At 39.3% G+C, this 20,677-nt stretch overlaps 1 protein-coding gene across 3 annotated transcripts in view; it reads left to right on the forward strand.

Annotated features, from left to right (window-relative positions):
* Positions 1–1,918: 1,918 nt before the first annotated feature.
* The window catches only part of shc1 (SHC (Src homology 2 domain containing) transforming protein 1), a 40,790-nt gene continuing 22,031 nt past the window's right edge, over positions 1,919–20,677 (forward strand). Inside the window, exons 1-3 of one of the 3 annotated variants that reach the window (XM_058748201.1) lie at positions 1,919–2,147; positions 10,362–10,403; positions 18,816–18,980. In XM_058748201.1, the coding sequence (XP_058604184.1) occupies positions 10,392–10,403; positions 18,816–18,980 (177 nt within the window). In that variant the 5' untranslated portion in view covers positions 1,919–2,147; positions 10,362–10,391. Of the gene's footprint in view, positions 2,148–10,361; positions 10,404–13,092; positions 18,981–20,677 lie in introns of those variants that run through there. The other 2 variants (XM_058748202.1, XM_058748200.1) reach the window with 2 other exon arrangements.

A 20,677-nucleotide genomic window follows, 5' to 3' on the forward strand; every position in this document is an offset into this window, starting at 1 on the left:
TTTATTGACCTGGTTAACCAAGCTTCCCATAAAACAAACAAAACAAGCCCTACAATTTAATACATTTACACATATTATACAAACACTTCATCTGTAATGCTATTAAATTATTTGTTAATTGCATACTTCGGAAATAATTGTGTTAATTGCAAAATGATTTTATGCATATTTGGGTTGAGTTTTTGTTGCATTTACACAGTTTTGACCAGCAGGCGTCACCAGCGCGTGGCGTTTCGAGCGCTTCAGTGGGTATTATGATTCATCTTATTCATGATTCGAATCTTTTGAAATGGTTGAACCATAGACTGATTGAACATATTCAATCACTGATTTGTTTAGTGGCCCTTTCTGCAGGTTATATATCACTAGGTGGCGACTTGAGGGTGACTTATTTGATGTTATTAATCAGTCTTTGAATTATTCATACCAACTATTTCTTAAAACACAGAAACAGGGCTTATTATAATTTGTTAAATTAAGCTGATTCCAAAAAGAGCATTTGAGTGTCATATGCGTTTCTTAGTAACTAACAGACTCTAGTTTCCTAGTTCCTATTAAAGAAAAATAAGCAGATTTATAATTTTCTCAATTTATATATATTTATAGCAAAGAGCCTACTGTATTTTTGTATTTAACACATATTGAATTGATTTATTCCGCAATACAATGCAGACCCCTGCAGTATAGACTAGTGCTGCACATGCACTCCCCCGTTGAAGACGACTGGCCTAGTTAATTCAGTTTCAGTTCTTGAAAAAAAAGTGCTGCTGCGAATATTTTTTTTTTAGATTCAAAACACACAATGTGCTTATTCCTTCAGATTTAACCAATGAATGGGTTAAATTTGAGTGAAAGCCCGCATTCAAATTCTGTTTACTGGTGCTTTATGACTTACCATATAGAGTATGAAGCCAATGGACCACTTGTGATTTGACTGTTTTGAAGCTTGACATATGGGCCCTGGACCACAAAACCAGTCGGGTAAATTTTTTTGAAAATGAGATCTATGCCTCGTCTGAAAGCTGAATAAATAAGCTTTCCATTGATGCATGGTTTGTTAGGATAGGACAATATTTGGCCAAAATACAACTAGCCTATTTGAAAATCTGGAATCTGAGGGTGCAAAAAAATCTAAATATAGAGAAAGTCGCCTTTAAAGTTGTCCAAATGAAGTTCTTAGCAACGCATATTACTAATCAAAAATTAAATTTTGATATATTTACGGTAGGAAATTTACAAAATATCTTCATGGAACATGATCTTTACTTAATATCTTAATGATAAAAGAAAAATTGATAATTTTGACCCATACAATTATTGTTGGCTATTGCTACAAAATATACCTGTGCTTAGGACTGGTTTTGTGGTCCAGGGTCACATATTTAGTCACAATGTCTTGTCATTACATGCAAGAAACCAAAATGGACATTCCTTAAAATTTTTACTTTTTGTTCCACAGAGTTATGAGGCTAAATAAGGAGAGCTTTAATTCTGGACAAATTATATAATAACTGGAGTTTGCAGGTTGGCAAGAAATCTAAAACTATTTGATTTTTAATATAAAAGAAAGAAAGAAACTTGCACTGTTCTTAAACTCGCTTCATGTTAACTGTGATTAAAACAGTAGCCTAATAGGCTGTATTTGTTTTAGGCTAAGTGATAATTTCATGTAGTTTCCTTGTCAATAAAGACCATAAACGCCCGGGAAAGTCCATGAATGAGTTCATAATTCCTGTTTAAGGAAAATTAGTTTTTTGTTCAACTGTGAATCGCAGAAAAAAAGAAAGAAAAACAGGTCAAGGGCGCGCGCTGAGAGAACCAGGTGCGGGCGCTCTCGTGGACGCCAAACCACATGATACAAGCAGCCATCCGATCGCGGAAGTGCGACTTTTTTTTGGACCGTGGAAGAGAGAGGGAGGGGAGGGGGGTAGACTGGGGGAGGAAAGGAAAGGAAGGCAGAGCCGAAAAGAAAAGTTTCATGACATTACTCGTACTCGACGTGTAAATGAGCCTGGCGAGACCAGTGCTTTATTTCATGTCTGGACCGTCTTTTGTTCCTCAAATGTGATATTTTCAGCAGTTGATCTGAACAGTGTTGAGGAGAGCAAGACCGGAATCGAGGGGCAGAGAGGAGAGGAAGCGAGCGGGTAAGTTCAGGCAAAAGTTGACCACAGTCATGACTGTATGATCCGGGACAGGAATCCATACTGCTCCGCACTGGAACGTGCTCGGATGCGTGTGTTTGGCGAAATCTAACTTGTTACGGTCTGACTTGAGAGTTTAACGTTACTTTTGTTTCGGCAGCTTTTCTATTTTAAACGTCGTCCGTTCAATGGCCTGTTCTGACAATTTGTTTTTTGTTTTTTTGGCATTGAGCAAAATGTTGTCTTCATTATTACCCTGCTTGCATACTGTAAGACCACATGAGAGCTTTTCAAGAATCGAGATTCGTTGTAATTTTTCAAGGCAGTGTAAGTTTTATCTTTACATGATAGCCTACAAAGTGCGAGCACTTAATGTTTGCCTTTAATGCATATTATGTTATAGAAATCGACCGATATTATGTTTCTAATGACTTAAACGTGTCAAATAACTTATATGTAGGACCAAATTATATTGTTAATACTGCTCTTTGACACAAAATAAATAATCAGTTGACTACAACAATGAAAACATAACACACATTATCAATATTTTATTTCAATAATAATAGTCATAAAATAATTATTAATAATAGTTATTATGATTAAATTATTTTCTAAATTATACTAATTATAATGATTATAAAATTATTATTATTATTATTATTATTACCATTATCATTATTTTAACACCTTTTATGTGAAGTGTTACTAACTTTTTAAGACTTTTAGCTTTTAGTTTCATTATCGGTAGATTTGATATTAACCTTAAAAACACAAAAATTGTGCTCATTATTATGTAAAATTGAGCTGATTACAAAAGTAACTGTTAAAGAACCGATTAACTATTTAAGTGCGAGTATTTTAGATATATTTAAATATTTATCAAACCGATTATCTGTCTGTCTCTATTATGTTATATTGTTACAGCGATGCAAATGTAAATAATCTCTTCTTGTTGTGAAAAGCAGTTGTCCTCAACATTAGGGCCATTTATCATGGACTGATCTCGCCAGCTGCGAATCCTACACCAGCATGAGCCCTTATCTGCTGCATGAGCAGCTGTCACAGACATTTGGAGCAACTCAGTCCAACACGAGGGACGAGGCTATGTGTTCCTATCAGATTCAGATGTCTGGCTGTGACATTAGACCCCAAAACTGTACGCGATCTCTAGATTGTACAGTCTTTTATGAAACAATGCCTGTGATGTCATTCTGAGGAAACTGAGTCAGTAGTTTTGTTGCTGATGGAATTGTGTTTAAGATGAGCCATGCTTGACGGCCCCTATTTCATATTACATGAGTATATCTAAGCCAACTGGTCTCATCATATTTTGTGTCATGTCCATGTGCTTATATTGGGAAGACCTCTTTGAGCCTTGATTTCACTTTTTATAGTCTAATTTGGGCTTCAGTGATAGAAGCTGTGGGGTAGTTAAAATTTAAATCATTCATTAACTTGTAATTTATGAGTTATAAGGTCAATTACTTCAAAATCAGAACTAGTTGATTGTGTTTTTCCCCTTCTTAGATCATTATATTTGAAGAAGAATGAGTGACCGTAGCGCCATGACAAAGCCAAACAGGATTTATGATGAACTGACAGGCTTACTTTATTGTAACTCTCTCTTTTCTTCTAAGTAGATATGTTATCAGGTTCCCTGCAGATGACACTAACTGGTGAAGGAAGCTCTAGATAGCTCACAATTCCATCTGATTAGAAGCAGGATGAACAGGCTGACAGTGGAAATTATTACTGCTAAATTGACTCTTTAAGACAGCCTGATATCACACATACCTGCTCAATCTCAGATGAAAAATCGAGTGCTCAGAAAAGACATTTTTGTTTCTGAGGTGTATCGATCTGTCTGAGGCATCAGACAGGCTTCTGAAGCTGTCAAAACAGAGTAGACACTTATATAATCCCTTTTGAGGCCTCTTCCAGACTGCTTCCATTTTGAGAACTTCAGTTGGAAGTATTTCAAATGATTTTGCTTTTGTGATAAATAATTACCTATTGAATGATGTTTGCCCAGTGAATTGCAATCAGGACAGATTTATGTTAGAATGGATTCATTCTGTTTGTATTTCATAACTAAGGCCCAATGCAGTTTGGTTTTTGATGATGTTATTGATGTTTTCTACTTCTGGTTCCTATCAAGTTTAGAAACACGCCACTTTGAGCCACTGTCCCAAGCTTCCCATTTAGTCTCTGAGGAGCACTCGACAGGATATCGTGTTCCTGTGCTATCAGAATGAGTAGTTTGTGTTTTTGATAGCCCAGATGACGCATAATTTTGCTAGGCAACAGAGAAATATAGTTTGTCTGGTCAAGTTGACTGCTTAAACATGTTTCCAGATCTAGTCCTTTACCCCGGGAAGGACGTCAAATGGGTTTTTCCATGGGTTTCGTATTCAGCTGTGGCATATCTGAAGCAGTATTCACCACTGAAGGCAGCAGCTACGTCCCAGCCTGCCCTCTGTCTCCTGTCATGAGGCTCCAGTGTTGTCATCCTGAAAGTTTCTTTAGGAAGATACCTTTGTGCAGATGTTGGGTGAGAACTTTGGCCGGTACTTGAACAACTACAGCAGCAGTGACGTGTAGGTGGTCAACTCTTGAGTCAACAGGATGTTGGTTAGGTTTGCAACAAAGGGAGTAGTTCAGCTGCATGTAGAAGAACAGATAGCGAAGCATATACTGAGCATGGTCAGATAGTGAAGCCACATGAACGATATAAAGCGATAATAGAAAAAAAGTCGAGCTCTACATGTGGTGTGTAGTTGAAATGTCATGCTTTTATTACACACAGACCTCATGCAGCATGCATTGTCTTTTGTTTCTCTCTCTTCCTCTCTTTCTCACCGCTTGATTGCTTGTCTTGTACCCATAAAAGTAGGGAGGGGGCATTTCCTGTTCAATTCTGACCATGTTCTGTGTTTCCTTCAACAGACACAAGCACACACACAGACAGAATAGCTTAAAATTGGTCATTAAATAAAAGAATACTGATAAATTGTGCATTCCTAGACTTTTTGATGCACATCTTGGAATTCATTTGGTAAATCATCATCATCATCATCAGAGTTTATGGACAGAATTCATCCACTTTAAGTACGTGTATGATTTTTTTTTGTTTTGTTTTCATACATTTTGGGCATTTCATTTGCACCTGGTTCTTTTCATGATTTTTATTTTATGCAAATGTTCCCAAATTTGCATAAAAATGCGACCAGAAATCAGCTTCTGACACAGTATAGATACAACAACATTCTTTGTTTATAACTGATTTATCTGGCTCTTTATGAGCCACAAGCAGGTAGTAAATAGAGCAAAGGTTCTCTCCAGACTGTCTGTCTCTTCATGTCTGGCACCTTAGTCTGCCTGTCTCTTTACAGGACATCTTGTCTCCTCACGTTAACACACTGTCTCTGATTTGATGTTTTCTCATGGAGGAAGTGATGAATTTTTCATTTTTTCCCAAAATTTATCAAACTGTGAAATTTTCGGTTCAGAAAATGAAGATCAACTGTGTAGGCCTCTAAATCCCTTGCCTTTAAAGACTATTTCACCCAAAAATGACAAATTTGTCATTGTTTACACACCCATATATCATTCCAGCCCTGTATTGTGGATGGTGATTACTCTCAAGTTCTAAAAAGTTCATAAATGCTGTATTATGAGTCTTCTGAAGCCCCACAATTGCTTTATGAGATGAACAGGCTCACTAATAATCTTCCCCTCTGACACAGCTGTCAAATATTTTATGAAAGAAAGAAATGAATACCGGTTCAGAATTACACGAGGATGAGTTAATGATGACTGTTCATTTTTATGTGAACTGTCACTTTAAAAGTCAGTCCCAAAGTTTTACTGTGTGAAGAGTGTTACATGACCTCTGACCTCTTCCAGCGGTGGGACCTTCTCTAAGATCACACACATCCTGTTCTGTCCTGGTGAGCTGTTTGTGGTTCCTGTGAACTTTTTACCTCCTCGGATGCTGTGGCCTTTTGTCCAAATGGTCTCGCTCTGAGTAAACCCACACATGGCATACCCACTGCGAGAGACACGCAAGCTGTTTCTCAAATCCTGCACTTGTGTCCCTGACGCCTAGGCATTTGGAAATGCAAGCTCGCAAATGTTTTCCCTAGTTGAGATTTTGACAAGGATCCAGGGATGATTATGAGTTAAAATTCTGGAGACTTTGACCTACTTTGTGAAATACGTCTGTGTTTTCTTGCTGGTTTTAGCATGTGGTTAGTCTAAGGTCAATCCCACATTAGTTCTATTGTAGTGCCACATTATTTCTGACATTATTTTAATGTCACATATTCTTAAAATATACTTTGGTACTTATTCTTTTAAGTTTTTCTTGACTGTATATAAACACATTGGTCGCTCAGGATTTACACATTTTTAATGAAAGATGAAGAGTTGCAGTGAGTCTTTTGCATGGAAATAAAAGGTCTAGAAATTAGCATGTTTATTTAGCAAAGACACATTAAATTGACCAAAAGTGGCATTTATAATGTTACAAAATATTTCTATTTCAAATAAATTCTGTTCTTTTGAACTTTCTATTTGTCAAATGATCCTGAAAGCAAAATTTATCACTATTTTAGCCAAAATATTAAGCAGCACGACTATTTTCAACATTGATGATAATAATAAGAAATGTTTCGTAAGCACCAAATCATTTCAATGATTTCTGAAGAATCATGCGACACTGAAGATTAGAGTAATGGCTGCTGAAAATTTTGCTTTTGCCATTACAAGAATTTAACGTTTTAAAATATATTAAAGTAGAAAACAGTTATTTTAAATTGTAGTAATAGTAATTTAAAATATGATTGTGTTTTCTGTAATTTTGATTGAATAAATGCAACCTTGGAGAGCATAAGAGACAATCGTACCGACCCCAAGTTTATGCACAGTAGTGTATAGTAGAGGTCAACTAATAGATTTTGTAGATTAAATCCAAAAAGTGAGTTGTTATTTTCTGCTGCAAGACAGGAAGAGAAAGTGGAAATTGGTGTCCGAGGAAGCGGGCACTGTGTATTTTAGCTGGCCGAACTGCGGTAGTACTTGGAAAACAGAGAAGGAGGGAGAAACCTAAAATAGAAAGCTCACACTTTTGTAGTCTAGAAGCCTGCGTGAATGCTAATCTAATGTCCACTCAGAAAAGCCAACGACAGATTCCCACATGCCATCATGGCTTGAATCTTGATGTCACGTAGTGTGGATTTGAGTTGATAAATGTGCACTATTAATCTTGGCAATCGTTTCAGTGACAATCCGGGGACTATTGTGCGTTTTCTGGTTTCGTTAATAGTTCTGGTATGTTGCTAGAGCAGCATTTTAGCATTTTAGTATTTCGTGTCACGGCTGCTGTATTTGCAGTGCATAGAACACCTATGTGTGTGAAAGGTAGAGTTTTGTATACAGTGCACATGTCTGAGAGAATCAAAGATATCGTAAGACCAATATGAAACCACATGTAAAAGTTCTCTGGGGCCTTTTATGTTGTTTTCCTGCCTCACGTAAAAACCTGCTGGTTTTTAGTTTCATTTTATCATGATTTGTATGAGATTCCCAGAGTCCTCGTGGTCCTGCAGAGGTCACACCTGGGTGAAAGGACAGGTTATTCTGTATGTAAACGGCTGTGTGTCGGATTGACAATGAGATGTTACTTGCGTCTTCAGGCCTTCACTTAATCATTTCTGACTAACATATGTGTTTTCAGGGGCATGAATGGGCCGTGTGTCTGGAACATTGCGCTGCGCAATCCTCTGGTCAACCCTGTTATTATGGGCCGTGCAGAAAAAAACGCAGGCTATGTTGGGCCTCTGTCCACTCCCAGAAAGAGAAGTGCAAACACGCACACCTTCCACTAATATCAACAGTCCACCTCAGGCTGATGCAGAACTGTGTACCTGTGGGACTCACTGCAAGGTTATTATAGAATTTAGAATTTGTTTTATTTTTAGTTTGTCCTTTCAAAACATTTAGTATACTTGAGTTTTCACTTTATGACAGTTTAGATTGTTCTGTTTCCCGGTTTATTAACTGATGTAATTTATCAAGGGTGTCTATCGAGTTATCTAGTGTCTTTTTTTATGTTTAAAGCAGCAGTAATATATTTAGCTCCTTAGCGATTTAGGTGTAAAACGGCAAGTTATTCATGGAAGAACGTTGTTTTAATAATTGAATCTTTATTGTCATTGTATGCACTGTATGTAACGATGTAACGATTACCAGTTTGACGATAAATCATGACAAAATTCCCCACAGTTAGTATTAACATTTCATATTTAAAGTATCATTAAAACCATATTCGATTACCGCGATTCGAACAATTCGGTGGCGCGGTTGTCATGGTGACCGTCACATCCCTATGTGTCAGTACTTTTTGAACATTTCCAGCACATTTTAACAATACCTGTGATAATTTTGGTCACTATAGTCGTGATTATAAATTTTCATACCGTTTCACATTTCTAGTATGCACACAGTAGTACAAATAACAAAATGGGGTACGAGTTTTGTTTAGGTTCAGCTTTTCACTGCAGATGAATGTGATGTTATGTGGTAACAGGTCATAATTTTTCAGAGCGAAATTCACTTAGTGGCATCAAAACTATCCTCTTTCAAAAAGACGACAAAACATATAAAAATGATGTCTGTAAATAATTTCTTTTGAGAAGGTAATTGTCTTCCACTTTTTTTGTGACTCATTGATAACAGCTTTACAGTAAATTCAATAATGTTGCAAAAACAAATTGTCATTTTTGCCAAATTCCAACCCAATAGCCCAAATAATGAGTCATTATTATGAGCTTATTGTTGTGGATTACTGTTGTCAATAATTGATTTATTGATTTATTTATTTATTTTTTTTTTTTAGCCAAGAAATCCTCTGTACTGAAGCTTTAATGAAAGCACTTTGAGATTTGAAACCTTTTACTTATATATTCATGAAATTAAAATGAATTTATAGCCATTTTCCTACTTAATTTTGAAATAAAGAAAATATATTTTAGTTTACTTTCAGGTTTTCCAATTATATATTTAGCTAACAATGCTATTGCTCAGTTTTTGTTATAGTTTTGGATAGATAATTATAATAACACTGTGTTACTGGAATTCTGTCACATCGCACCTGGTTACGACGCGGTGTAAACTTTATGTAAAAAAAGAAAAGGAAATTGTGATCAGCCGATTTATTTTTTTTTGTCAGTTTGAGTGGGTGGTTCTTTCCTAAAATAAGCTGCTAAATAGCCAGTAACCAGAAGCCTCTGTGCTACTAATCCTATAGTAATTACAGTATATACAGATAAGATGCATTGAAATTAAAGTGCCAGTCTAATACTGTTTTGCATCAGGTTTTTTTTGGACATTAATTAAAAAGTTATAATAGTTATACGAGTCTGTGTACCTTTCATCCTCTGCCCACATTTTCACATCTGCTAAAGTGTGAATGTGGGTTCGAAGTGCACCCACAATGCTTTTTGAGATCAGTGCACTCTGCAGAGTAGTATCAGTGATAAGCAAAGAACACATTGTTACCAAAGTAACACAAAATGTTCCAGAGGAGTTGCTATTGGTTACTGACCACAGGAACAATTCTATTCTGGGTGGCTGTTTCAAGAATGTTACCTGCTCTGATCAACTCCCAGCAGGCTGGAACATGTGCGCTCTGACACCCATTCAATCTGGAGACATAAGTGAGCTACAGCGTACGTACCCATTACCCGTCCTGACTGGTCATTCCTTTCATTCCATGGTTTGTCTGAGCACGACCACAGACATAGACGCAGACATTCTTTAATGTGCCTTTCTCCTTTTCGGGGTGTATTTTAATCTTGAACGCGAATGCATGCATGCACAATCAAAATATCAGTAGGAGCCAGATGGAGTTGTGATGGGTTTTTTTCCCAGGTGCTATGAGGAAAGCTGACTAATTTAGAAAGTCTTTTGTCATAATCCTCCATTGAATCATACATGAATAAATGCATACCTGAGCCAAAAATGTTTTTATGCCAATAAAACCCTCCCTTTTTTTCCCCTTTTCTTTTGGATAATTTTGGCCCTCGGGCTAATCAAAGGCTTGCTGTAATTGGTGGCTTTGCTGATGTGTCATGTTTTTGTTTTTTTCCCTTTTTTTTATTTATTTATTTTTTTTTGTGTGTGTGCTAATATACGTTTACATGCACTTTCTAGGAAAACTGACACACAAAAGAGCGTTTTCCAATGGAGTATGTGGTAAGCGTTTCCCCAAACACACCTGCACGTACGTATCCTGAGGCATAGAGGCTGGTCATACATTACCGAAAAACCTGACCTGACACATTTTGTCTAGTTAGTGTGGAAGCCAGTAGGCTAACTTATAAACACACTTTATGCTATTACTCAGATGGAGACCCAACTGACAGGAATTACACCCATTATAATTGGTATGAATTCCTTGTCATCGAAGATTTAGGTTAAATTACGTTAATTTGTTGGGCGTGCCTCGATTAACTAATTGTATTACAAGCCTCACGCATAATATGCTGCTCTTTCACTGTGTATTATGTAGGTTATTATTGAAACAGGGTTTGATTTTGTCCTCTGTGCTTATTTTTAATTGATGTGATTCTGGTCCTTGCAGTTACATGGCAACAAAAGTCTTAGTACAGTGAGCCGGGTAAGAAGAGAACATCTAGTGCCGTCTATGAATATCTTTTACTGCATTCTGCACATGCACGCACACTGTGCTTTATACACAACGTTACGTTTCTTCAGGGAGTTGAAAATGTAGGTCATTAGATTTACCATAATGCTCTGTATCTCTCTGTGTTAGCTCACTTCCTGTCCTTCCGTTCTGAGATGCTCAAGAGTGTGTGGGTCTCTAGGTGAAACTCCTTCATGTTGTCATTGATGAGAATCATCAGCCTCTATGCCTAGGGTTACACTTCCAACATGCACCAGGTGATGGCATGGGTGTCTGGACCTTCACTTTGCCACATGTGTATTCCCCTATTCTTTTCATACTACTTCTTTCTGAGGTGTGGATTTACTTTTTCATTTCATTTCAATGTGTTGGAGATCTTGGGTTATGGCAGCAGAATTGTAAATTAAAGCGGGGAGTCTGGGATTTGTTGTCTTTTCTTACCTGCTGTGGGTTCCTCTGGGGGTTCTTGGGTTCATCTTGGCATACAACTTTTCATTTTTGTTTGTACTTATTCTTGGAAGCTTGTGTTATGAATTGAGAATCTTGATATTGCACATTGCGTTTATTGTGGTTCTTGTTTCGCTCTTTAATTTAAAATTTGCAGCTCCCACAGGGCTCAACAATATGGATTACTTTTTCTGAGCCCATCACAAAAAAATATTTTTAAGTTTTTTCTTTGTGTGTGTGTGTGTCAGGAAAAAAACATTAAAATAATTGTAAAATATGTTATTGCTGGAAAATAATGGAATATATACATTATTTGTTAATGATTTTTAATCATTGGTCTCATGTTATCACGCTTTCATCAGGGATGCACAAATTCTGGACAGTACTGATAAATCATATTTTCATGTTATGGCCGATAACTGATAAATAGCTGATATAGAATTCTGTAGTATATTGTCTAAAATTAAAAATAAAATACTAAAACCTAAAGTCAGTGGATTTAGGCATCAGAACATTATAATGTATAGTTTGAAAAATATATATTTGTTTTGAAATCTGTTAACGATTACTTTTTTCTTTCTTTCTTTTTTACAGTGTTATTAAATTACATATGTTTTAAAGATGAACTTATTAGATGCCAGCAAAGGTAATCTAAATTAGCTTTTAATTTTTCCAATATTGTCTGACACCTAAAAATAAATACTGTATACTGGCTGATAACCGATATGGTGCCAATATATTGTGCACCCCTAACTTTAACCAATAATTCTTGCATTTTGGCAAAACCTCATCAATGTCAGAGTCAGAGATCTAAATAACATTATTGTGGTGACATATTTACATCAGCACAATTTGCAAGAACCATTTCTAATGCTAAAGTTATGCACATCACTGATAAATGTAAGATGTATTTGTTTGAGAGAGCGAGTGACCGTTCTGTCAGTTGGCCCAAAACACTTTCACCATCTTTATTATTGAGCCCTGCTGTGTTTGTTTGTCTGATTTCTTCACATTTGAAAGTGTGTAATTTAATCAGTTGTCTTTTTGTATTGATCATGTGTTTGTTTACCCTGTTGTAAATGTTTGTCTGCATTAATTCATTTCTTGTGATTGTCGAGCTGTATTTCTTTCCTATATGTGTTGTGCATATTTTCTCTCTCTCTCTCTCTCTCTCTCTCCCTCCCCCTCCGCCTGTCTGCTCTGAGTGTGTGTGCTCGCCAGACATGCCCATGCCCTGGAGCCAAGGACCATGATGCAACCGTGTTTAAGCTCGAATATTCCTTCCCTCCAGACGTTTCTGATGGACATTTCAGCACAGAGAAGTGACAGGGAAGAAGCAGCGCAAAAAACGAATCGATGCACCTTTGCAGTCCCCTGTGTCCTTAGAAAGCAAGAGCGCGGACAGAGTGCACTCTGGGATTTGTAGTTCAGCTGACTCTTCCTGGTAACCCTGAATTCAGGTCACTTGACTGAATGACTCACAAATCAACCCTCTAGTTATTCCGACACATCGATTAGACGCTTATTGCATGGTCGGTTTGGATTTGTAAGCGCATACTCCAAGATAACCTTGATGATGTGTCAGATGACCTGCATTTTGCTTTTGCTCTGCATAGGCTCGTTGATACCACATGAGGATGGTTCAGACAAGTTCAGAAAAAAAAATTCTGTCATCATTTACTCACCCTCATGTCATTCCAACTGAATGAGTTTTTTTATATATATATACATACAATAAAAGTCAATGGGGTCCGATTTAGTTTTGTTTTGGACCCCATTGACTTTCATTATATGGACAAAAAGCAAGAAAGTAAGTCATACAGGTTTAAAACGACACAAGGTGAGTAAATTAATGACCGAATCTTCATTTCAAGGTGACCTGTATCTTTGAAGTGTCAGAAATATGAAAAAAAATTTCAATTATGTGGAGGATTATGGAATATCAAGAAAAAGTAGACAGAAATGACTAGCCCCCAACTTGCTTGCTCTTAAGTTATAATGGAGGAGGAGGCTTCATGCACCTCATCCGCTTTTTCCCTCCATCCATTGATGCTCTTACTCTCTCTCTCTCAGCCCCCATCATAATTGTGTGCATTAGAGTGTGAGGTGCTCGGCTGCTTGTGCATGCATGCACACTCTCATAAATGCATAAATGACTGATGCTGCAAGGAGAGAGAGAGAGAGCGAGAGAGGAAGGGAAGGAGGGGGCAGGAGTGCAGGGGGAATCAGCGCTAACATCAGTGAGCGCGAGAGAGAGAGAGGGAGAGCATGATAGACCAGACAGGGAGGAGAGGAGAATAGAGGACAGTCGGCTACATCGCTCCTCACACACAGACGGAGGTGGAGAGAGGAGAGGATGAGAGACTGTGGGGGAAGGAGAGGACAAAAGAAGACCGCTGTTCCGTTCATCACGCCGTTCCAAAGAAGTGAGGTTGGACGAGACTGACGCTGAACGAGGGAGCCGGCGTGACTTTGTGATTTTGAAGAGAACAGAAGAAAAGGATAAAAGAAAAGAGCGTGTTTTTGTCTTTCAGGGAGGGGACTGAGCCAGAAAGCAAGTGAGGGAGAAAGAGGAGAAGGAGGAGGATTGTCTGGCACTGTTTAAATATTAACGTGATTATGATTTGAACATGGAGGTCGTTAGTTTTTACCTAAAATGTGGCTCTCTCTTTCTCTTTTTAATCCAAAGACTTAGTGGATGAAATATCGCTCTTACTCTCTGCAGCAACTACACCGTGAGGACAAAAAAAAAAAGCTCTTTAAATTCTTTTACTTTGAATTTTTTGGATAACAACTTACAAACTCTTGTATTTTTAATGTACATAGTGATGTCTGTTGAAGAAACAATTTTATTGGTGTTACTTAAGAGTTATGCAGACAGAAATCAGGTTTTTTTTTTTATGCAAAACTTTTAGATGTCTTTCTTTGTAGTGTATAAACAGGTGCTTTCATAGATATCAGTAGATATTTCATAGATATCAGGACTCATTTTTAGCTTTTGCAAGTTCTGCTGTCTTTAGGCGGAAGTGTGCATGAGTCTGTCTTAAGTGTGTGTGTGTGTGTGTGTGTGTATGTGTGTACTCAAGCAATATTTGATTTTCTCATTTGGACCAGTGCCGCGACTGCACTCTGTGCACGTGTTCAGATGTGTGTCTGGTTCTTTTTGAGTTTGGATGTCAACACTGATCACCGCTGTGGTGCTTGTGGCGGCAGCGGTTGAACTTTACCGTCGTGTGCAAGCGCTCGCCCAAGAACATTGATTCACACTGGCTCTGAGCTCTCGCGATTGGACGGGGAGCGAGCCGACAGGTTTTGTGTTGGCGAAACTTGTCAGCTTTTGTTTGGGTTCTGTCATGACTCTGTCTCTTACGGTTTTTCCCTCAGTCTGTTACCATGGCAACCGTGTCATTGGCATGTTAAGTTCTCACGCTTCGTCTTTCACAAGTTACGCTTTAAACCTGACTCAGTCTCGGCAGTATTAGGAAAGAGTCGTGCCTTCAGACCTTACGAGGGTTCAAGGTGCTCGCTCTGAATCTTTAGTTCATTTGGTCAATCTCTAAATCAGAGTTGCCAACATTGGACTTATTTTTTTCAATGACCATCAAAATCATTGATTCATGTTTTATATTGAAATGGTGTAGTTAAACTCAGGTTTTTCCATCTGTGCTGGAGCTCAACTGCACTAATTCAACATCCGATTTACCTTTAGGACAATGAGATTAGCCGTTTCGGCTCACATTAATCAGAAAGACAAGGAGTCTAGTCTGTTAACTACACCAGTGCTTGAGAATAGTCTCTCTGTGTGGTTGGTTTACTTGCCTTTGGTTTCACTTCAGACGAACAGGAACCTCTCGACCTTTAGATACAGTGCAGCCACTGTTGTGTTGGCAACTCATTCACTCATGTTTACTGGTTTCTGAAACAACCCATCATATCAAAACAGGGATTTTGCCATATTCCTAACCGACAGGTGCTACACCCAAGCTAGGTTACCATAGTGTGTTAAACTCTTATGATATTATTTAAATGTTTTTTTTAATAGTCGGATTTCTACTTCTCTGTACAGGTTCTCCTAAACACTGTGCTATTTCTGTGCCATGTGGTGTTGACGTCAATAAAGTCCATGGCACGATGAGCGATTTGGTAATACAGCCAAGTCTGGGACACTTCTGTCTAAGGTGCACTGTAAAAAAATGAGCAAAGCTGTTCAGACTATACTGAATACAGTGAGCTCTGCAGCACTAAACTACTGGTTCTGTGCCATGTCGTCGTGATACGGTTTTCGAACTTCGTCTCGTAACTTATTGCGCTTTGTCAACCAGGTCTGAGTGGTTCTCTTTACAGGTCCTCTGTGAGGAATCTCTCCGTAAGAATGGCCCAATGGCACTGCTAACGTGGCGCTTTGTAGATGCAGTGGAGTGCACATAAATCCCTCGGGTCTCTCGGGTCTTGTCGCACTCCAGCCGAGATAATAGGGCCGCCTCGTTGACTGCCAGTCATATCTGTTGGAACAACTTGGGATGTCTCACATTGTTCATGCACATCTGAGGCAAGACACTCTGTCTCTTTGCAGCCCTGAGGCTTCTTTGTGGTGCTAAAGAGTACAAAAACAATCAGAAACACCTGAATGGACAAAGTAAGCCACAACAGTAGAAACTCAAGGTGTTTTTGTGGTTGCTTATGTAAAATATATGCAGTGAAAATCATTGTACATGGAATAAGACTGGATTTGGTTCAAGTCAGCTTGACTTGGCTATAAACTGGCGTTCACAACACCAGTAGAAACGGTTAATGGTCTATAAATGCTAATCATTTGTGAGGTTTAGAGTTACCCTGGTCTGTTAGCTCAGAACTGTTAGAGGTTACAAGACTGTTGCATCTCTATCAGAGGTTTTAAAGTGCTTTACACCGGGGATGAGCATTGGTGCGGTTAAATTCGGTGTTTGACTTTGCTAAGTGACGTTTAGAGGGTAGGTTTTCACTCAGGAAACAGATCTATAAAGAACTGCTCAGTCCAAGACTGTTTGCCTGATTTTAAGGTGTCATTTAGGCTAATGAGCAACTGATTGATTTTCCAGTTAGCATCTAATGAGCAGATCTCTGGAGGCGGTACGTCAGATTTGGCCAATCGGGTCTCATTACCGTCACCCTGACAGTGCTGGAACGTGCTTGTTTTAGGAACATCATAGTTCCCTTGCGGCTGGATTGTTACACTTTAACATCTTCACAGATCACACCAAACAATCAATGGTTCTCTAAATGGTGCTCGAACCCATGTTATCTTCTATACAGCCATATTTATCTTTGACTTAACTGTTTCAGGGCTTTCTGAGTCTAGTTTGTCCTTTTCTAAATCATATTTCTACAAACTGTTGTTTATCAGGGTTCTTTATCTGTGTGTATAATTGAAATTGAGTTTGTTGATTCAGTGAATTATTGTGCTAATTTGAAGATCGCAAAGAGGCTCAGGTGTTTTTTTTTTTAAGGCAAATAGTCGTAGCAGGACAGCCTGGAGAACGGGAAAGAAGACGTGGGAGGGGGCGCGGGGGAGCGAGAGATTATCTGGAAGAAGAGAGCGAGTGTGTTGGAGAGGGAGAGAGAGTTGGAGAGGCAGAAGCTGGAGGAGGAGGAGAGGAGGAACGCTGTGGGATACACGGTGTGGAGGCTGAGGGAGGGATTCCAGGAGAGGAAGGATAGAGAGGAGGATACCCTCAAAGGGACGAGCGCCGAGGGCACGAAAGCAGCGCAGCCAGAGGTGATCTGGAAAAGACGAGAGGAAGAGGAGGAGAAAGATAGGGATAGAGCTCAGCTTGGCGACAGATGTCCCAAAATCATCTGGAGGAGGAGGGAAAGGGAGTGACAGGAAAAGATGGGGATGTGTCAGCGCTAAGCGCTTTCAGATGTGTGACAGGACGTGAGGTGGCAAATTTAGTCTTACGGTACAAATAAACCTGCATGTACTCAGACTTCATGTAATCTAGGTGCTAGATAGTGTACATCAGGTCCCCTTTTTATAAATTGTATGAAATTAAGTTTTGAATTTAAGTCTGGCCTATAGTAAAATAAAATCTGTATAGTATCATATATTTATACATACATGATGCTTAAAACCTGTTAAAATATTCATTATTTTATGTAATGCGTTTTATTGTTGAAGGAAAAATGAAACATTTAGCTGCACTTTAACTTCGGATTTAGCGTAATATCGTGTGCATAATTTCATTATTACCACAAAAATAGGATAGTTTCAAATTAAGTGAAAATTAACAGACCTCCTAGAGGTCAACGTACCCCATGTTGTAGATCCCTGGTGTACATTTTTTAACATCTGGACTAAATTAAGTCTTTAAACCAAACGTTGAGGATTATGTTGATTGGCGCCAGTCTAATCATCATTGAGCGCAGCAGTTTGAATCATCATTAAATGATCCACATTCACTGGATCAGTACTTTTAGCATTTTCCATCCATCTCTTCCCGCTCTCTTCCTCTCTCACTCTATCGATCCGTCTGTCTGACGGAAGCCTCCTCTCTCAAAGTCTCAGCTGCAGCTAATAGGCTTTTTATGGGAGTCTGTCAGACAAGAGCTAGTAGAGTGGAGCCCAGCACATGCAAAGCGAAATGAACAGGCGTATAAACACACTCGCATGTATATAAAACACAATAGTACTCTTTCACACATCTACTGAGACGGATTGTGTCTGGAGCACTTTTGTATATATATAACTATACCAATAACTTCATGACAATCATACTATATTTAGTAATTCATAGTGTCCTGAGAAGCTCTATGCAGACTTAAGATCTGATGCAAAACCTACACGCTTTGTATGACAACAGCAGAAAACTTTAGTACTTATTTGCATCTGTCTTTTCGTCTCTTCTCACATCCTGTTTTTGATACTTTCCTGGACTGAACGGCCAGCATACTGTCCTCTTTCTGGTGCGATGATGAAGGAATCAGTAGATGCAGAGAAAACGAGGACTATAAAAGACAAGGGAAGACAAGTTATCGATTGCGATAGAGCGACGTGGAGAGACAATTAAGGACGTTTAGTGGACACTGAGACGGCTGAGACACCAATGGAGCTCGTCCCCAAAACCAAATACACGCCCTTCAGGAGCGACTCCTTCAGCTCAACAGACGAGACGGCGTCCAATCCCTCTCTCCCTTCTTCTGCTCCTCTCACCCCACTCACCCCTCCCGGTATCCCTCCTTCTCTCTCCTCCTCCTCCCTCACTCCCATCCTCCCCCCTTCGTCTCCACGTCAGGCTGAAAACAGCCCCACCACCCTCTGCTCCTTCTTCCCCAGGATGGGAGCCCTGCGGCTGGGTGTGTCTTCCACTCTGCTCCCAGGCCTGAAGGCCTCCAGCAGGCCGACTAACGTGCCAGGCGCTCAGGGAGGTTTGGGAGGGTCTCTGGAAGACACTGGGACCTCCGCCGCCAACTCTTCTCCTCCTCCTCTTCCACTCCTTTCTCTAACAGCCCCGTCTCCTCCTCCTCGTCCCCCACAGGATATGAACCGGCTGGGCGGGGCCTCGCGTAGGGCCCGTGTGGAAGGGGGCCAGCTCGGCGGAGATGAGTGGACACGGCACGGCTCCTTCGTCAACAAGCCCACCCGAGGCTGGCTGCACTCGGACAATGTGGTCAGCACCACTGGGGTCTCCTACGCTGTCAGGGTAAGATGCATAGGTCTGTTCGTCAAGGGCTGCGTTTTCCAAAAGCATCGTAAGCTTAAGTACATCGTAGACCCATTGAAACCAATGGAGCTATGATCAACTTAGGCTTACGGTGCTTTTGGGAAACGTGGCCCAGTTTTGTGTCCCCTTCCCACCCCTGGTTTCTTTTCTGGTTGTTTTTTCCCCTTTTACCATTTTTTGGCAAGATATGCATGAGGGTTCTCTAGTGGCTAGACAGTGAGCGTACATCACTTGTACACCATTGCATTGTGGGACTGAATCAGTGCTCTTGATAATTTACACTATGGTTTCGGACACCACTACAAATGGCTGTCCCCTCAAGTAGTGCACTAGGCTATATGGACTGTTTCAACAGCAACAACATAACAAACATTACTGCACATGCACGCTTTTGTGGCCCAAACTGAACATCCGGTAGACTTCCGCAAAGAATCAATAACAATAGCAAAGACCCTTCAGAGTAGATTATTTCTGATAACAAGCAAATTTATAAGGCATTACAGGCAAGATGAAATGAAAATGACATTTGTACATTTTCTGAAGACAGTCGGTTTCCTTCAGAGTACAAACACCTGCGCCGCGTTTTGATTTTTAAACGTGCAGTGCTCATGCTTATTCAGTGAAGTCAAAGCCTTTTGGAAAATCTATTTGTTGTGGTCAGTTTGATATTGTGACTGCCACAAATAAATAAATGTATGGGAAACACATCCCACAGCACAACAACCTAAGCCCAACTTCTGTCTACTTATCACCTTAACTTTAACTGCATTTGTAGTCGGCGCCACTAGCCAGACTGATAAACAAACACAGACCGGAAGTTAACTTCAGGCCAAGCGCGGGTGCCCAATGAAACTGTCTATAAGGGTATAAAGGGTTATTTCAGACTAGAGGGTGACACGGGAGTGCATTTTCAAACCTCTCCTGTCCCACTCCCACAAAAAAAAAATCTCGTCCTGTCCCAATCCCACGAAAAAAACTGAGGAAAAATCTGGTCCCGTCCCACTCCCAGAAGAATTACTCCCATTCCCTCCCACTCCTGTTTTTGTTTTTTTTAATTAATTTTTATTTATTTTTTTGGCCTAAATCTGTCAGTTAATTGAATAAAAACACAAAATGTAGTTTTTTTGTTATTATATCGAACTGAAAGCCAGTTTATGCACAGTGTAGGCTACATTGCACACATTAAATTTTATGTAAATCATCCATGCTAACACACACGTTTTCAATTTGAATTTTGTTTTTTCATTTGAAAGTAGACATTTCACTCTCTATAGATATATTTTTCAAAGACGGAGTTTCAAAGTTTCTCGGTCAGAGACCTAACGCGCACCCTGTTTGCTTTAAAGCGCAACGTTTCGTTGTTATTAAACGGAGCCCTTTAAAGGACATTGTGGTGGGAAAAATTCGGGGTGAGTGGAAAAAATTCAGGGTGGGAGGAAAAAATTATTATAAAATGTTTTTCGTTCTCTCGCAAAACTTTTGCGTTCCCTCAAGAAACTTTGCTTTCTCTCGCAAAGATATTTGCGTTCCCTCGCAAAACTTTTGCGTTCGGACAAACTCTTCCTGTTTACTTTACAGCTTGCAGTGGTTACAGCTGGTATGTTCACAATGGAGCGGTTCATAGAGTTTTAATTTGAACTTGCACTCAAAGTAATACAGTCAGTGCTTATTTCGAG

This window comes from Onychostoma macrolepis, chromosome 16, assembly GCF_012432095.1.
Source record: "Onychostoma macrolepis isolate SWU-2019 chromosome 16, ASM1243209v1, whole genome shotgun sequence".
Taxonomy (NCBI): domain Eukaryota; kingdom Metazoa; phylum Chordata; class Actinopteri; order Cypriniformes; family Cyprinidae; genus Onychostoma; species Onychostoma macrolepis.